This window comes from Choloepus didactylus, chromosome 4 (genome assembly GCF_015220235.1).
Source record: "Choloepus didactylus isolate mChoDid1 chromosome 4, mChoDid1.pri, whole genome shotgun sequence".
NCBI classification, from domain to species: domain Eukaryota; kingdom Metazoa; phylum Chordata; class Mammalia; order Pilosa; family Megalonychidae; genus Choloepus; species Choloepus didactylus.
Genome location: NC_051310.1, coordinates 171086941 through 171105593, shown reverse-complemented (window position 1 = coordinate 171105593; position 18653 = coordinate 171086941). Strand labels below are relative to the sequence as shown.

Genomic DNA, 18653 nt, shown 5'->3' with positions numbered 1-18653 from the left:
GGAGCAAGATATATTATAGGGACATGTTTCTAACTCTCTGAAGTCACTGTGGGTTTTATTCTTTGATTGAAAGTTTTATGTGTTTCCTGGTTAAGACACATTCATAAACCATACCAAAACAAAAGAAAAAAAGAAAGAAAAAATGATGTTTTGATCTACCCATGACAGTTCTCTTCATTAGCACAGTTAGTCAAATACTCATAAAAGGTAAGACAACAGGTATTTTTTTTTTTTTTTTTTTTTTTTTTTTTCAGGGTTCATGAGCATTTTAATAGCACTCTTGTTTAGACATGTTAGTTTTTGTTTTTAGACACCATAATTATTTATTGCTAACACAAATTCAAAGCAGTTATGCAGTTTTGTTTATACTATAGCAGGGTCAGGAAATCAAGGTACAATTGCCATCATCAAATCTTAATCTTCAGAGAACAGCATCTCCACGAGGCTGGCCTGAAGACACTCAGATTCTACCAGTTTTTGAGGTGTCCCATATTTTAGTAGTGTAGGCACTGCAGTTACTTTCAGGTTCTTTCTGAAGTCATTATTTGGATCTTTCCAATAAGGTCTTTCTCCGACTTGGCAGTAGATGAACACACATCCTTCACTAACATGCTTCAGCCCCTCTCGTACAACTGGTTCAGCCTGCACACAGTCCGGGCACCAGCTTTTCCCTCCAGCGTCCTTAGAACCTGTAAAGTAGGCGAAAATGGTCTTGCCATTATGTTGCTCCACGGCCCGGTTGAACTCTTCGAAGCCGGACACGCGCACTTCCTCGTACGGAGCCATCTCGGGACCTTGTTGTGGATTGCGAGGGGAGTCCTTGGGATCGGCTGCCCAGGTATTTTTTTTTAAACTCTTAGAACTTACTTTTAAAGGAATGGAGTGTGTGGCTCTAGCACCTGCACACTTATCCCATAGTCAAGGCCTGCAACTTCTGTAATAAAAAAAAAAATTACAACCCTCACTTCCCCAAAAGGAGTGAAACATTCAAATCCTACTAAGATGTGAGGATGGGGAGGAAATAATGCATTTTTGCACACCGGGCTACAGATGGTGAGACACAGCCCAAAGAATGTAACAATGGAGAGGAGAGGGACAAATCAAGAGATATTTAGGAAGTAGAGTCATCAGGACTTGGCAACTGATTGGACATGAGGGGAGATGGAAGAAAACCTTAAGATGATTTTTGTTTCTGGACTGATAACCTGAGCTCACAGAGGTACCATTAACTAAGATGTTTAATGAAGGAAGAGGATCAGGTTTGGGATGGAAGAGGATGAAGATGACAAATTTAGTTTTGTGCATGTTGAATTTTAGTAGCTTGTGGTACCCCTGAGTGGTGAGATCCAATTAGTATTTCAGAAAAAAAACACAACCTTGGGCTATAGTCAAGGACACACGAATCCAAAATCACCAAATAAATGATACTTAGAATCATAGGATCAGATGAGTCTTCTACTATCAAAAGAACCATTTTATATGTAAATCTAATGATTTTTGAATCAACAAATACTTATTCTGTGCTGTAGTAGGACATAATGGTAAATAAAAAACAATCCTTGCTTTCAAGAAGCTTCTATTCCTACACACACATTCGTTTGGTGAGTTTAAAATTGGTATGTTAGATTTTCTTACTAGTCTTTAAAAATTTTTTACTTTTTTAAATTGAAAAAGCAATATATGTTTTGTAGAAAATATGGACATAAGCAAAATATAGATAAGAGAATAAAAATCATCACTTTACAGATATAATCACAATTTTGGAGTATTTTCCCATCTATTTTCTATCCATATTTCACATATATGGTTTCTTTTACAGTTTTGATAATATACATATTTGCAATTTTGCATCTGATTTTTTCACTCTATATTGTCTTAAGTATTTTCCTAATATTGTTTTGAGCACATCATTAAAATGTCTTCATACTCATCATTTTTCATGGCTGTATAACATTACAACTATTGGATTTTTTTCATCTCCTTACTGACGGAAATTTATATGGTAGCCAATCTTTCAATATTATAAACCATGCATTGTTAGTTTCACATAAATATTTGCCCCATTTCTGATTTATTATTTTTTTAGGATATAGTTCTAAAGGTGAAACTGCTGAATCAAAGTATATAAACATTTTCAGTATTTTGATTTATAAAGCCAAATTATTTTGCAGACAGCTTGTACTGATTAATGCACTTCTTCCCAGCCAGCTATGGGAATGCCTGTTGTCACACTCACCAGCAGTAAGAAAGTTAATTTAAAAACAAACTTTAGGAGCTTCCATGATTGATAATGACATAGTTGAGCTGAGAGGGTGGCACACACCTGACTCCTTGTGGAGAGGATGTGAAAGCTTGAGTTTGAGACCCTCCTAGACCTTGCCCTATGTGTCTCTTCTCTTGGCATCTTATTTATTTTTCTGTGCACAGTGTTAAGCATTAAATTAGGAAGTGATGAAGAAGAGGGTCCCATCTCAATCAAGACGGCAGAGTGAGAAATTCAGAGCCCCATTCCCCACAGAAGCTTTGAACAACCAGCAGGAGCTGGCAGATGCATATTTCTCAAAGCTCCAGAAAACAGTTAAAGGATTTCAGTAACAGAGCAACCATCAACTCAAGAAAAAGGCTGCTTAAAAGTGGTAGGATCCTGTGGTGGCCTGGCTGGGCCCTCCACCACACCTCACTGGTTTGGCATGTAGCCAAGCTTGCTCCCAGTGTGGATTCCAGGTTCCACTTCCAGAGGGAGCAGAGTAACCCTCATGCACATACTGGAAGCATGTATATCTGGTCTAATCTGGTAGTGGCCTGAGGGACTTGCCATCCCAGAACTTACCCTGCATGTAGAAGGCAGCTCACAGAGCTCTCCTACAGAATGCAGTGGGAGAGGTGACTCCTGGGCATAATAATAGATGTGCTCAGCCTCCACTTTACAACCATAAGTTTCACCAAAGCAAGCCTCAAGATCGAGGGCTTGACTTATAAAGTAGTTCACCTCCAGATAACCTCTTTTATTGCTCAAATGTAGACATTCTGTCTCTAAGCCTAACTCTGCAAATAAATTCATCACCCTACCCCCAATGTGGGACAGGACGCCCCAGATGAATGAGTCTTCCTGGAGACATGGGACATGGATTCCAGGAATGAGGCTGACCTTGGCATCGAGGGATTGAGAATGTCTTTTTGATCAAAAGGGGGAAAAGAAAGGCAACAAAATAAAGTTATTACTCTGGCTAAGAGAATTCATATAGAGTCAAGAGGCTATCCTTGAGGTTCTCCTATGTAAGCTTAACCTAGATATGCCAAATGACTACAGTATGATAAGCCCAAGCCACCAATAGTCCCAAAAACCTTAAAGAATACCTGGATCCCTATCTGAGATTCTGTAATAAAGTTTCACTCACTAAGTTTATACTTCAGAAACTTAAATTCTTCAGAGAACTCTTATGCCAGCTAAGTCCCCAAACCCAGAGGCAATAACCTTTTCAAGAACATCAACCAGATGTGTCCCCTTTTCTCATAAAGTCAACACCCCTTTTCAACACGAACAAGTTAGGGTAGTCACTGCCTGAATATCCCTGAAGATCAGGATAGCAACAGACAAGATGGGATTTAACAACGGGATTATGAATACTGAATCTCTATATAATTCTCTTTTTCTTAGTTGCCAGGGTATTAGAATAGCTAGGAGGAAAGAAATGAAATGGTGGAACTGTAACTCATAGCATCTTTTGAAATTTGTTCTATAGCTACCTGTTAAATTGCAATTTGAAAGCTATTGCCTTTTTGTATCTATGTTATACTTCACAATAAGGAAGTAACTGAAACTATGGTACTGTAACTCCATAACAACTTTGAAAATTTCCTATGTAACTACTTGTTAAATCATACTTTGAAAGATTAAAAAAAAAAAAGAATGCAGTAGGAGAGCAGTCAAGTGGCTACCTGGGATAAGGGATTACTGGCTGTAGGACATAAAGTTCAGTGCCAGGACTATGAGGAAACTGTTTCCCAGGAAAGAGGGGACATTCAGAATCATGTAAATGGGGTAATTTTGGGGGCCAAATGTACAGGCTCATGACAAGATGCATGCACAAAAAGGACCAAGTAGGCCCTTACCCTTTGGCCTGGAGCTATTTTCTAAAGTCAGTGTATAAATAAGCTCTGATGGAGAGTACTTGCACAGGTCAATCTGTTAAGAGTTGAAAGGTGTTTTCTTTTTCCCCTTCCTACCTTCCTCCCTCCCTCTCTTCCTCCCTTACTTCCTTTATTTTTGTTAGCTTCTGCCATTCAAGAAAATCTCTGTCATAACACTAGCTGGATAGAAGCTTAAGGAACAGATGCCTCAGAGTCTAAATTCTACTCACAGCACATCAAAATATCAAAACATCCAAGTTTCAACAAAAGGTTACAAAACATACAAAGAAACAGGAAGCAATGACCCAGGCAAAGGAGAAGTTTAAAGCATTAGAAACCATCAATGAGGTGAATTAGATCTAGGACATTCCAGACAAAGACTTTAAAATATGCTCAAAGTGCTAAAGGAAAATATGGGCATGTGTGCCAGTTTGAATGTAGTATGTCCCCCAAAATGCCATTATTTTTGATGCAATCTTGTGTGGGCAGACGTTGTTGATTAGATCATAATTCTTTGAGCATTTCCATGGAAATGTGAACCACCCAACTGTAGGTGATAACTCTAATTAGATAATTTCCATGGAGGTGTGGCCCTGCCCATTCAGCATAGGCCTTGATTAATTCACTGGAACCCTATAAAAGCTCAGACAGAGGGAGCAAGCTTGCTTCAGACAAGAGGACGCTTTGAAGAATGCACAGGAGCTGAGAGAGTAGCTGCAGCTTACAGAGACATTTTGAAGATGGCTGTTGGAAGCTGATGCAGAGTTTGGAGAACACCATTTTGAAACACAACCTGGGAGCAAGCAGGCACCAGCCACATACCTTCCCAGCTAACAGAGGGTTTCGCCATCCTCCAGTGAAGGTACCTGATTGTTGATGACTTACCTTGGACACTTTATGGCCTTAAGACTGTAACTGTAACCAAATAAACCCCCTTTTATAAAAGTCAACCCACTTCTGGTGTTTTGCATTCAGGCAGCATTAGCAAACTGGAAGAGCATGGAACTAAAGAAAATAGGAAAATGATAGATAATACAAAGAGAATATCAATAGAGAGATGGAAATTATGAAAAGGAACCAAACAGAGCTGAAGACCACAGTAACAGAAATTAAAAATTCCCTAGAGTTGTTCAACAGCAGATTGGAACTGGTAGAAGAATCAGTGAACTTGAAGGTAAGACCATCCAGTCTAAGGAACAGAAAGAGGAAAGAATGAAGAAAAGTAAACAGAGTCTGAGGAACCTGTGGGACACCATCAAGAGTACCAATATACCCCTTGTAGGAGTCTTGGAAGGAAAAGAAAGAGAAAAAAGAGCAGAGAGAATATTCAAAGAAATAATGGCTGAAAACTTTCCAAGTTTAACAAAAGACATGAATATACACATCCAAGACACTCAACAAACTCCAAACAGGGTAAACCCAAAAAGAGCCACAACATGACATATTATAATCAAACTGTCAAATGCTAAAGATAAAGAGAGAAATTCTGAAAGCCTAAAGAGAAAAGCAATGTGTCACATACAAGGGAGCCTCAATAAGATGAAGTGCCAATTTCTCACTGGAAATCATGGAGGCAAGAAGGCAGTGGGAAGACATTTAAAGTGCTGAAATGCAAAAAAAAAAAAAAAAAAAAAAAAAAAAAAAAAATTGCCAACCAAGATTTCTATATTTGGCCAGACTGTCTTTCAAAGATGAGGGGGAATTAATACATTCCCAGAAAACAAAAGCTGAGGGACTTTGTCACCACTCAACTGGCAGTACAAGAAATGCTAAGGGGAGTGTGATGGTTTGAAGCTGTATGTACTCAAGAAAAGATCATGTTCTTAAAGCTGATCCATTCCTGTTGGTGTGAACCTACTGTGAGTAGGAACTTAAGTTGAAATGTGACCCACCCCATGCAGGGTGGGTCTTAATCCTCTTTCAGGAGTCCTTTATAAGAGGATAAAAGACAGAGAAAATGCACAGAAAAAAGTCAGAGAAGCTGAGAGAGAAGGACACACAGAAGCAGAGAGAAACCACAGACACACAGGTCACAGACATCAGAGGGAGGAAGCAAGGAAAGCCAGGAGAGAAGGGAGACCCCAGCAGACATTGCCATTTTCCTGGACATGTGATAGAGGAACTGAGAACTGCCAGTAGCCAGTCTTGGGGAAGGTACCATCTTGTCGATGCCTTGTTTTGGACATTTTCGTGCCCTCAGAAGTGTCAACTTGTAAGTTAATAAATCCCCATTGTAAAATTCAACCCATTTCTGGCATCTTTCTTCTTGTCAGCCTTATCAAACTAAAACAGGGAGTTCTGTGGGTTAAAAAGAAAGGACACTAGACAACTGACTGAGGTCATGTGAAGAAATAAAGATCTCTAGTAAAGATGGGTAAAGATAAAAGGTCTGTACTATTGCATTTTTAATTTGTAACTACAGTTTTTACTTCCTAAAGAATCTAAAAGGCAAATGTATAAAGTGTAATGATAAATCAATGGTTTTAGACTTGTATAAATATGTAATTTGTCACAAGACCTACATAAAGATGGGAGGACAGGGTGTATAGGAACATAGTGTATGTATCCTATTGAAATTACATTGGTACAAAAGCAAACAAGATTGCAATAGATTTAAGATGTTAAATTTTAAGCCCATTGGTAAACACAAAGAAAATTTTGAAAAATATACAAACTCATAGAGACAGAAAGTAGAGTACAGGTTACCAGGGGTGGGTGGCAGCATCAACGGGGAGTTAATGCAAAATGAGTATAGGGGTAGAGGGAAAGTTCTAGTAATGGGTGGTGGTGAGGATACTGAAACATTGTGAATGTGGTTAATCCCACTGAATGATATACTTGAGAGGGCTTAGGATCAGAAGATTTATGTTGTATGTACATTTCCACAATTTTTAAAAAAAGAAAGGAAAAGATATTAAAGATATAATAATTAAATGCAATACATGATACTGGATGGAATCTAAGAATGGAGGAGAAAAGTCTGAAAAAAAAAACCAGACATTATTGGGACATGAAAAAATGAGAATATAGACTGAAATCTTTATGTCAATATTAAATTTCTTGATTTGGTAAGTGCACATAAGGTGATTATTCAAGTGAATATACTTGTTCTTAGGAAATGCACATGGAAGTATTATGTGTTCAAGGACTGTGATGTGCTCAGAAAATAGTTGATAGATAGATGGATAGATGATGGATAGAATAATATGGCAAAGGTGGCAAAATGCTAAAATTGGTGGATCTTGGTGTCTGGGGGTGTCGGTGTATGTTGGAGTTCTCTGTATAGTGTTTGTATTAATTTTGCAACTGTCCTGTAAGTTTAAAGTATTTTTTAATGTAAAAAAAGTGAAAAAACTTTACTAACTTGACTAAAGCACTTTATTAAATTATAGTTTAAAAATAAACTAAGTTCAGTATAAGAAGTCAAAGAAAAAAGAATATATTGCATGTTTCCATTTATATAAACCTCTAGGAAATGCAAACTCAAGAGTGACAGAAAGGAGATCGTGGTTGCCTTAGGACCAGGGGTGGTGCAATGGTAGGGAGGGATTACAAAGGTCAGGATGAAACTTTTGGGATGATGGACATGTTCACTATTTTGATTGTGGTGAAGTTTTTCAAGGGTGTATGCATATGTCAACTTTATCAAATTGTGTACTTTAAAATGTGCAGTTTACTGTACATCAATTACACCTCAATAATGCTGTTTAAAATTATTGTTAAAAATAAAATTAACTTGATTTTTTAAAACTACTGAGTGTGAACATTTTTTCACGTTTTAGTTATTGGTATATACCACCGTGATTTTCCCAAGTTCTTTGCTAATACTTCTATCTAGACCTTAAAAATTTTCTTGGATTTATATGATCTCTATATATTAAAATTATCCATTAACGTTCTCATTTATTTGTGCAAGATAATTTTAGTCAAGAGGATATATTATATAACCCTACAAATTTCAAAACTGCAATATATTGTTAATCATCACTTTGCAAAACCAAAAAAGTATATCATTAAACAAAATAAAAATTAGGAAATAAAGGGGTGTTACAACCAAGACCTTTCACAATTGCTATCTAAAATATATGCCATGTTCTACTTTGATGTTCTGGAACTACCTTCTTAAATTACTATGACATATTAAACAGTAGAGATCAAGGACTCAAAAAAAAACTATACGAAACTACTCTGGGAGTTCGGCTAGCTGGAGTCACTACGCTTACAAAAGTGCACACGGTTACCACCTTCCTAGACTTTCTGTAGCTTCTAGTTTAGGCTGCTTACACACGAAACCAGGGGTGGGTAGTGTCACGGGTGATCTCACGCTGGCATGACGTCAAAAACCCTTGACGTCAGAAGGCGGGTTGCCACGGGGACCGTTCGCCACCGACGGCAGAGTCGTGAAACCATCACCACAGTCTAGGTTTCGGGTTTGGCTTCTGCAGAGTCCAACGCTTCAACCTTAAGGGGGCCTCAGGGAGAGAGGAGTTGTGCTGCTGCTGTCGAGAGCCCCACCTCCGCGGCTTTCAGTGTGGGGCCCCGGTCTTTGGCGGCGAGCAGCGGCTACAGGAGGCGGGCGGTGGCGACGACGGCAGGCGGCCCGCCCGGATCTCCCTTGCTCAGTGCAGGGCCGGGATCGGGGATCCGCCATATTGGAACTGGAGCCTAAGGTGTTTCCGAGACGCTGGGCAAGGCAGGCGGTGGTGGCGGCCCTGGCCTCAGTCTGGGAGGAGTTGGCTCTGCCGGGGCCCGCAAGCCTGGGGACTGAATGAGCCGCTTACGCTAGTCTCTTCCCCGCCCACTCTTTCCACTCTCTGCTGCCGGGATCGAGCCAGGAGGGGGCCGGAGCCGGCGGTGGCGGCGGCATCGGCAAGATGTTCTCCAAGAAGCCGCACGGAGACGTGAAGAAGTCCACCCAGAAGGTGCTGGACACCAAGAAGGACGCGCTGACCCGCCTGAAGCACCTGCGCATCGTTATCGGTGAGGAGCGAGGCGTGGCAACGCCGAGAGGCCTGGGTTGCTTGGCCTCTCCTGACCTCCATCGGGACCTGGCACGGTGCGGTAGTAGAGTGCAGGCTGTCGCCTCTGCAGAGACCGGGGAGGGCGGATAATTTGGAGAAGGGAAAACGAGGCGATTGGGAAACACTGATCGCCATTAACACAGAGTTATCTCATTTTGAGTTAATAGTCCGAAACTCGTTTTCAAAAAAAAATAGTTATTCTGAAAACTTACATGTTTTTGAGGCTTTGCAGTAGACTTAGTGTGTTTATAGGACATAATGGTGTTTATAGGACAAGTTTGCTAGATGACTATCGTGAAAAGAAATAATTTAAAAATTCCTCTCTCAGATAATATAAACCTTAGTCTTTCATTTCAAGTTTCTTGGTTGATGAGGGCATCTTTCGGAGGTGGGTGGTTCCCAAAAAGCTTGTGGGAAAGAGCCCCGCCCTTCTGTTAAGGCACCTTGTTCTTCATTACGGTCATTTAGAGGGGGAACTATTATTAATTATAGAAAAACAAGCTATAAACTGTAGTTTCCTTTACTTCTCGATAATAGTATAGAATTCTATATTTATTAAATTAAGGTTTTCTTTTCTTTTGCTGCCCTCTATTTCTGTTTTCTTGGCAGACCAGGCAGTGCTATGAGTTTTGGTTATAATGTTAAACCAAGCGTTTCGTAGCCTGGCCTGTAATGATACATCTGGTCCAGTACTTGCAGAAGAAATTTGAGGTGAAGAAAAAAGTGAGGTTGCCTGTGTTGATTAATAGAGTTAATGGCAGAACTGAGTTTAGAACCCAAATGCCTAGTTCAGAGTTATCTCAAGCTGTCAACCTAGTGAGTGTTTTGGAAAGTGACCTTTATTAGTGGTATGTCAGTCCTTTATTTGAGGTGCGTGTTTCCCTAGTATATTGTTTACTTATGCTACCACGAAACAACCAGTATCCAACATTTGTATACTGCTTTGTTTACAGAATGATTTTGCATAAATTATAATTAATCCTCACAATAATTCTAAAGGTAGATATTATTATTCTCCGTTTACAAAATGGAGAAAGTTGAAGTTTGGAGAAGTTAAGTGGTCATCCAGCTAGTAGGAGGCTGAGCTAGAACTGGAACCCAGGTTTCCTGGCTCCAGTGCAGATTTTTTTGTTTGCTTTTTTACTCTTTCTGCATTTATGACAGCTAATATTTATCCTAAGTTAGTTGTATTTATTCTTGTGGAATACTAAGAAAGCAATTAAATCCAGCTTGGCAATATAACAAGAAACTCAGTTTTTAAGAAAATATAAATCTTCTAAGTATAGTTCAGATTGTGATCTGATTTTTCATTTTACCTGCGAATTAAGATTGGAGAAAAGATTTGGCTGAGAAAGTGGGACAAAAAGTTAATGTACGAATGAAGGAGAAGTATCACATCTCTAATGGCAGTTTGGAATTGAATACTTCATGGGACTTGACACCTACTTGTAGCAAACTGTAGGTTGGGTAATGGCAGAACTATAAATTTGAATTCCAGTAGGGTATTCAGATTTCCTGAGTTAACTGCTATAGTTCTTTAGTTATAGGATGGTTAAGGAATGGTTTATATATACTTCTTTAGCATAGCGATTTTTTCCCTTCTGGGAGAGATGGTCTAAATTAAGAGGTCACACAGGTCAGATATTTTATAGGGCCTACCTTCCTCTGTTAGAAAACAAAACAATATTTTTTTTTAAAGGCCTTTTTGCCATTTAGTAATTTTTGGACTTTTTTTTTTTAATGGCGTATATACTGAGGTATGTGTATATACATTTAAATATCTTTACAAACCTTCAAATGTAGACTGTTGTGCTTTCAACACTGCCCTGTGAGTGGAGAAATAACTACATACAGAGAAATAACTACATTTCAGTAATTTTAGCACAGTAGTTTTCAACCAGGGACAGCTTTATGGCCTCACATGGGACATTTGGCAATGTCTGGAGACATTTTCAGTTGTCATAGCTGGGGAGAGATGCTACTGGCATTTAGTGGGTAGAGATCAGGGATGCTGCTAAACATCTTACAATGTACAAGGCAGTCCCTTGCAACAATTTCCTAGCCCAAAATGTCAGCAGCGCCGAGATTGGGAAACCTTGTCGGAACATAGAGTAAATGATGGCCCTCTAAATGCTATACTTGGATCAAACATATTAATAAAATTGAATAAATGGTTACAGTTATTTTGTTTGAAATGTTGTTAATATAATTCCTAAGAAAATGAGTGGGAGAGCATAGTGACAAAAGCTGAAAGGTGGAGATCTGTCAATTAGGTCTCATTTCCCAGATGGAAGAGTCACTTTAAATCTTTCTTGGAAGTAGGTTCAGGTTATGCATAAGGTAGCACAATGAGGAGACTTGTTTGCAAAGTAATCAGGCATTGCCAGCTACGTAGGATTTTGATTTTTGTTCTCATCTGAATATTTTTAACCCTTAAATTGAACTGCCACTCACTGTAGGGTAATTGTAGGAGAATCCAGTGCATCCAATTTTATGAGAACATAATCATAATTTAAATATCCAGTGTAAATCTTTTTCCTGGCATGTATTTCCACTGTAGAACATTCTAGTTAAATTTATAGAACTCAATTCTGAGGGATTTATATTGACTATTGTTGGATTATTAATTCTGATGGCTTTGCTGAGGTATAATTGGCATACAATAAATTAAACATATTTAAAGCATATAATTGAATAAGTCTTGACATATATATACGCTAAGGTCTGTGTAGAACTCACTGCTCTGCCCCACTGACTTTGTGACCTTAGGCAAGTCATGTAACCTTTATGAACCTTAGTTTACTTATTTCAAATATAAGATAGTATCTGTTAAGCTATCTGTGAAGGTTTTCTTGAGGGAATAAATGAAACAATATGTGTGAAAAATATTTTGTAAATTGAAGATAGTAAGGTAAACCCAAGGAGATAACATCATTTATTTCACATAGTTTGCTTTGAAGTTCTCCTAAAAAATAAGATTAGTACAGATAATTATTTAGAGATCTTGTAGTAAAGGCTAATTTGCACATGTAACTTAAGATAGCTTGTTTTCATATTGATGAGAAAACATTTCTATTTGTCTTTCCTCTCTGTATTTATTCAGCCAAATCCATGAATCACTATGGATCCTTCACATCACTTACTAAAAAACCCTACTGGGTGGGGCCAGCAACCAGATGGAGTATAAAATTGATTGGAGAGCTAATTGGAAACTATGAATGAAAACTTGAGTAGAGGATTTAGAATATTGGTTCTCATTAGTAGTAAACAAGATAGGAAACTAATATTTATAAAGCATCTTCTTTGTTCCAGGTACTCTTCACAACAACCCAATAAAGGAGATGATAAAACAATGCTAAATAGATTTTTCAAGATCACAGATCTATTTATGAATAGAAATAGGCTTCAAACCTAGGCCTCAGATCTGTTTAAACAGAGCTTTTTTCCTGTACTCTATTATAGTAGTGACTCAGCGAAGAAGCTGTACAATGTGCCCATAAGTGAATCACATTCACTTTTCCAATCTATTGTTGCTAGGCTATTCCTGAAGTACTGGAAACTGTTGAATGTGCATGTCAAGTTAGATCTCTAGTGGTTACCCTCTCCCTCTCTTTTATTGGCAAAAAGTCTTTGCTGTTAGAATAGCTATTGTAGGTAAACTGGAGAAAAGATAGACCAGAATAGACAGAATTGCCATATCTCTCTGAGTCTGTACAGATGCTTTTAGCCAAATCGTTGCTGCAAGTTGGCATACCATACCTAGTATTTTGACAATTTTTGATCTCTTTGACTATTAACTTTGTAGATTATTATTTTTCTCTTCTCTGCTTGATTGTGATAGTTATTTTGATGAATTTCAACATACTTTTTATTTTAAGGGCAATATACACATATATTCACAGACCTTGATGGATTTAGAAGCTGATAATAAGTTCTCTTAAATGAATGGGACTGAAAATCGGCTTCATACAAAGCAACTTGGTCCCTACTTTTTTCTTTTTTATATTTAGAGAAGGAATTTATTATTTCGAATCAATAGTAAAAGTGTCTGTCTCTTTGCAATTTGTATATATTCATCTTTTCACAAAGAAAGACTAAAATATCTAAGGTCAGAATAATAAAAATCTGGTATTTGGAAGGTACGTATAGCAACGTATAAAGACAGAAACAAATACTATATGTTTATTGAATGAACAACTTAAAAATAGTATAGGTTAACTTGGAACACATTTGGCTAGAAAGTACAGGAGTCATTGTGAACTGTAAGCTGCCCCTAAAAGTAAGTTAACTTGATGTTTGCGTATGTATATATATATATATTTTTTAATTTAATAAATTTTATTTTGAAATAAATTCAAACTTACAGGAACAGTTGCAAAAACAGTACAGACTCCATGCATAGAACTCCAGCATACCCCAACCCTCCTCCCCCTATACCCCAATCCACCACCTTTAACATCCTGTCACACCACCATTTCTTTCTTTCCCTCCCTCCCTCCCTCCCTATCATCCATCATCTATTGCCTTTGTCCTCTGAACATATGAGAGCAAGCTACAGATATCTTTGAACAAACCATATAATTCACTTATACCTTTCCCATGGACAAGAACATTGTTTTATGCAGTCCCATTAAGCGCAGCTAAGTTCAAGAAATTCAACATTGATACAAAGCTTACATTCTGTATTTCCTTTTTTTTTTTTTCTTATGTCCCATCTGTGTCCCTTTGAGCCTCCTCTCCTCCATCCTCAGATCCCATCCAGGATTATCCTTGGCATTTAATTGTCATCTATTTAGACTGTCTTTTTTTTTTCAACTGTGGAAACATATATACAGCCTAAATCTTCCCATTCCACCCCCCACCTAGCATTCCATTAGTGGGATTAATCACATGTGGAATGTTGCAGTGCTGTCACCTTCCCACCATCCATTTCCAGAAGTTTTCCTTCACCCCAAACAGAAACCCTACACTCATTTCTTAACTCCCCATTGCCCCTTCCCCCACTTCTAGTAACCCATACTCAACTTTCCATCTCTGTGGTCATATTCTCTGATACTTTCTTTGTGTTTACCATGGGGCTTAAATTTTTTTTTTTTTTAATCATCATTTTATTGAGATATATTCACATACCACGCAGTCATACAAAACAAATCGTACTTTCGATTGTTTACAGTACCATTACATAGTTGTACATTCATCACCTAAATCAATCCCTGACACCTTCATTAGCACACACACAAAAATAACAAGAATAATAATTAGAGTGAAAAAGAGCAATTGAAGTAAAAAAGAACACTGGGTACCTTTGTCTGTTTGTTTCCTTCCCCTATTTTTCTACTCATCCATCCATAAACTAGACGAAGTGGAGTGTGGTCCTTATGGCTTTCCCAATCCCATTCTCACCCCTCATAAGCTACATTTTTATACAACTGTCTTCGAGATTCATGGGTTCTGGGTTGTAGTTTGATAGTTTCAGGTATCCACCACCAGCTACCCCAGTTCTTTAGAACCTAAAAAGGGTTGTCTAAAGTGTGCGTAAGAGTGCCCACCAGAGTGACCTCTCGGCTCGTTATGGAATCTCTCTGCCACTGAAGCTTATTACATTTCCTTTCACATCCCCCTTTTGGTCAAGAAGATGTTCTCCGTCCCACGATGCCGGGTCTACATTCCTCCCCGGGAGTCATATTCTGCGTTGCCAGGGAGATTCACTCCCCTGGGTGTCTGATCCCACGTAGCGGGGAGGGGAGTGATTTCACCTTTCAAGTTGGCTTAGCCAGAGAGAGAGGGCCACATCTGAGCAACAAAGAGGCATTCGGGAGGAGACTCTTAGGCACAAATATAGGGAGGCCTAGCCTCTCCTTTGCAGCAACCGTCTTCCCAAGGGTAAAACTTATGGTAGAGGGCTCAACCCATCAAACCACCAGTCCCGTATGTCTGTGGTAATGTTAGCAACCATGGAGGTGGGGTAGGCAAATACCCCTGCATTCTCCACAGGCTCCTCAAGGGGGCACTACATCTTTTTTTTTCCTTGTTTTTCTTTCTTTCTTTTTTTTTTTTTTTTAACTTTCCCTTCTTTTTTAAATCAACTGTATGAAAAAAAAAGTTAAAAAGAAAACAAACATACAATAAAAGAACATTTCAAAGAGACCATAACAAGGGAGTAAGAAAAAGACAACTAACCTAAGATAACTGCTTAACTTCCAACATGTTCCTACTTTACCCCAAGAAAGTTACATAATATGGCAACATTTCTGTGAACTTGTTCCTACTATATCCATCAGAAATTAACAGACCATAGTCATTTCTGGGCATCCCCAGAACGTTAAATAGCTTATCTGTTCTTCTTGGATTATTGTTCCCCCTTCCTTAATTGCTCTCTACTGCTAGTTCCCCTACATTCTACATTATAAACCATTTGTTTTACATTTTTCAAAGTTCACATTAGTGGTAGCATATAATATTTCTCTTTTTGTGCCTGGCTTATTTCGCTCAGCATTATGTCTTCAAGGTTCATCCATGTTGTCATATGTTTCACAAGATCGTTCCTTCTTACTGCCGCGTAGTATTCCATCGTGTGTATATACCACATTTTATTTATCCACTCATCTGTTGAAGGACATTTGGGTTGTTTCCATCTCTTGGCAATTGTGAATAATGCTGCTATGAACATTGGCGTGCAGATATCTGTTCGTGTCACTGCTTTCCGATCTTCCGGGTATATACCGAGAAGTGCAATCGCTGGATCGAATGGTAGCTCTATATCTAGTTTTCTAAGGAACTGCCAGACTGACTTCCAGAGTGGCTGAACCATTATACAGTCCCACCAACAATGAATAAGAGTTCCAATTTCTCCACATCCCCTCCAGCATTTGTAGTTTCCTGTTTGTTTAATGGCAGCCATTCTAACCGGTGTTAGATGGTATCTCATTGTGGTTTTAATTTGCATCTCTCTAATAGCTAGTGAAGCTGAACATTTTTTGATGTGTTTCTTGGCCATTTGTAGTTCCTCTTCAGAGAACTGTCTTTTCATATCTTTTGCCCATTTTATAATTGGGCTGTCTGTACTATTGTCATTGAGTTGTAGGATTTCTTTGTATATGCAAGATATCAGTCTTTTGTCAGATACATGGTTTCCAAAAATTTTTTCCCATTGAGTTGGCTGCCTCTTTACCTTTTTGAGAAATTCCTTTGAGGTGCAGAAACTTCTAAGCTTGAGGAGTTCCCATTTATCTATTTTCTCTTTTGTTGCTTGTGCTTTGGGTGTAAAGTCTAGGAAGTGGCTGCCTAATACAAGGTCTTGAAGATGTTTTCCTACATTATCTTCTAGGAGTTTTATGGTACTTTCTTTTATATTGAGATCTTTGGTCCATTTTGAGTTAATTTTTGTGTAGGGGGTGAGGTAGGGGTCCTCTTTCATTCTTTTGGATATGGATATCCAACTCTCCCAGCCCCATTTGTTGAAAAGACCATTATGGCTCAGTTCAGTGACTTTGGGGGCCTTATCAAAGATCAGTCGGCCATAGATCTGAGGGTCTATCTCTGAATTCTCAATTCGATTCCATTGATCTATATGTCTATCTTTGTGCCAATACCATGCTGTTTTGGCAACTGTGGCTTTATAATAAGCTTCAAAGTCAGGGAGTGTAAGTCCTCCCACTTTGTTTTTCTTTTTTAGGGTGTCTTTAGAAATTCGAGGCATCTTCCCTTTCCAAATAAATTTGATAACTAGCTTTTCCAAGTCTGCAAAGTAGGTTGTTGGAATTTTGATTGGGATTGCATTGAATCTGTAGATGAGTTTGGGTAGAATTGACATCTTAATGACATTTAGCCTTCCTATCCATGAACATGGAATATTTTTCCATCTTTTAAGGTCCCCTTCTATTTCTTTTAGTAGAGTTATGTAGTTTTCTTTGTATAGGTCTTTTACATCTTTGGTTAAGTTTATTCCTAGGTACTTGATTTTTTTAGTTGCTATTGAAAATGGTATCTTTTTCTTGAGTGTCTCTTCAGTTTGTTCATTTCTAGCATATAGAAACATTACTGACTTATGTGCATTAATCTTGTAACCCGCTACTTTGCTAAATTTGTTTATTAGCTCTAGTAGCTGTATCGTCGATTTCTCAGGGTTTTCTAGATATAAGATCATATCATCTGCAAACAATGACAGTTTTACTTCTTCTTTTCCAATTTGGATGCCTTTTATTTCTTTGTCTTGCCGGATTGCCCTGGCTAGCACTTCCAGCACAATGTTGAATAACAGTGGTGACAGCGGGCATCCTTGTCTTGTTCCTGGTCTTAGAGGGAAGGCTTTCAGTCTCTCACCATTGAGTACTATGCTGGCTGTGGGTTTTTCATATATGCTCTTTATCATGTTGAGGAAGTTTCCTTCAATTCCTACCTTTTGAAGTGTTTTTATCAAAAACGGATGTTGGATTTTGTCAAATGCTTTTTCAGCATCTATTGAGATGATCAATTGATTTTTCCCTTTCGAGTTTTTAATGTGTTGTAATACATTGATTGTTTTTCTTATGTTGAACCATCCTTGCATGCCTGGAATGAACCCCACTTGGTCATGGTGTATGATTTTTTTAATGTGTCTTTGGATTCGATTTGCAAGTATTTTGTTGAGGATTTTTGCATCTATATTCATTAGGGAGATTGGCCGGTAGTTTTCCTTTTTTGTAGCATCTTTGCCTGGTTTTGGTATTAGATTGATGTTGCTTCATAAAATGAGTTAGGTAGTGTTCCATTTTCTTCAATGTTTTGAAAGAGTTTGAGTAAGATTGGTGTCAGTTCTTTCTGGAAAGTTTGGTAGAATTCCCCTGTGAAGCCATCTGGCCCTGGGCATTTATTTGTGGGAAGATTTTTGATGACTGATTGGATCTCTTTGCTTGTGATGGGTTGATTGAGGTCTTCTATTTCTTCTCTGGTCAGTCTAGGTTGTTCATATGTTTCCAGGAAATTGTCCATTTCTTCTACATTGTCCAGTTTGTTGCCATACAGTTGTTCATAATATCCTCTTATAATTTTTTTAATTTCTTCAGGATCTGCAGTTATGTCACCTTTTTCATTCATTATTTTGTTTATATGGGTCTTCTCTCTTTTTGATTTTGTCAGTCTAGCTAGGGGCTTGTCAATCTTGTTGATCTTCTCAAAGAACCAACTTTTGGTGATATTTATCCTCTCTATTGTTTTTTTGTTCTCTATGTCATTTATTTCTGCTTTAATCCTTGTTATTTCTTTTCTTGTACTTGGTTTAGGATTAGTTTGCTGTTCATTTTCTAGCTTCTTCAGTTGATCCATTAGTTCTTTGATTTTGGCTCTTTCTTCCTTTTTAATATATGCGTTTTAGTGCTATAAATTTCCCCCTTAGCACTGCTTTTGCTGCATCCCATAGGTGTTGGTATGTTGTGTTCTCATTTTCATTCGTCTCTATATATTTAGCAATTTCTCTTGCTATTTCTTCTTTAACCCACTGATTGTTTAGGAGTGTGTTGTTTA

General features: G+C 38.1%; 2 protein-coding genes across 8 annotated transcripts in view; one reads left to right on the top strand and one right to left on the bottom strand.

Annotated features, from left to right (window-relative positions):
- Positions 1-318: 318 nt before the first annotated feature.
- Positions 319-828, bottom strand: LOC119530777 (thioredoxin domain-containing protein 17). Its single transcript, XM_037831548.1, has one exon. It carries the CDS (start codon positions 784-786, stop codon positions 415-417), a length of 372 nt encoding a protein of 123 aa, XP_037687476.1. The 5' UTR covers positions 787-828; the 3' UTR covers positions 319-414.
- Positions 829-8546: 7718 nt separating this feature from the next.
- The window catches only part of RALGAPA1 (Ral GTPase activating protein catalytic subunit alpha 1), a 384096-nt gene continuing 373989 nt past the window's right edge, over positions 8547-18653 (top strand). For 6 of the 7 annotated variants that reach the window (XM_037834823.1, XM_037834822.1, XM_037834827.1 and 3 more), the window contains exon 1: positions 9006-9111. In XM_037834823.1, coding sequence (XP_037690751.1) covers positions 9006-9111 — 106 coding nt within the window. Of the gene's footprint in view, positions 9112-18653 lie in introns of all 7 variants that reach the window. The other variant, XM_037834821.1, reaches the window with a different exon arrangement.

Coding starts and splice junctions, on each gene's coding strand:
- LOC119530777 (XM_037831548.1), bottom strand. CDS start 786: ATGGCTCCGTACGAGGAAGTGCGCGTGTCCGGCTTCGAAGAGTTCAAC.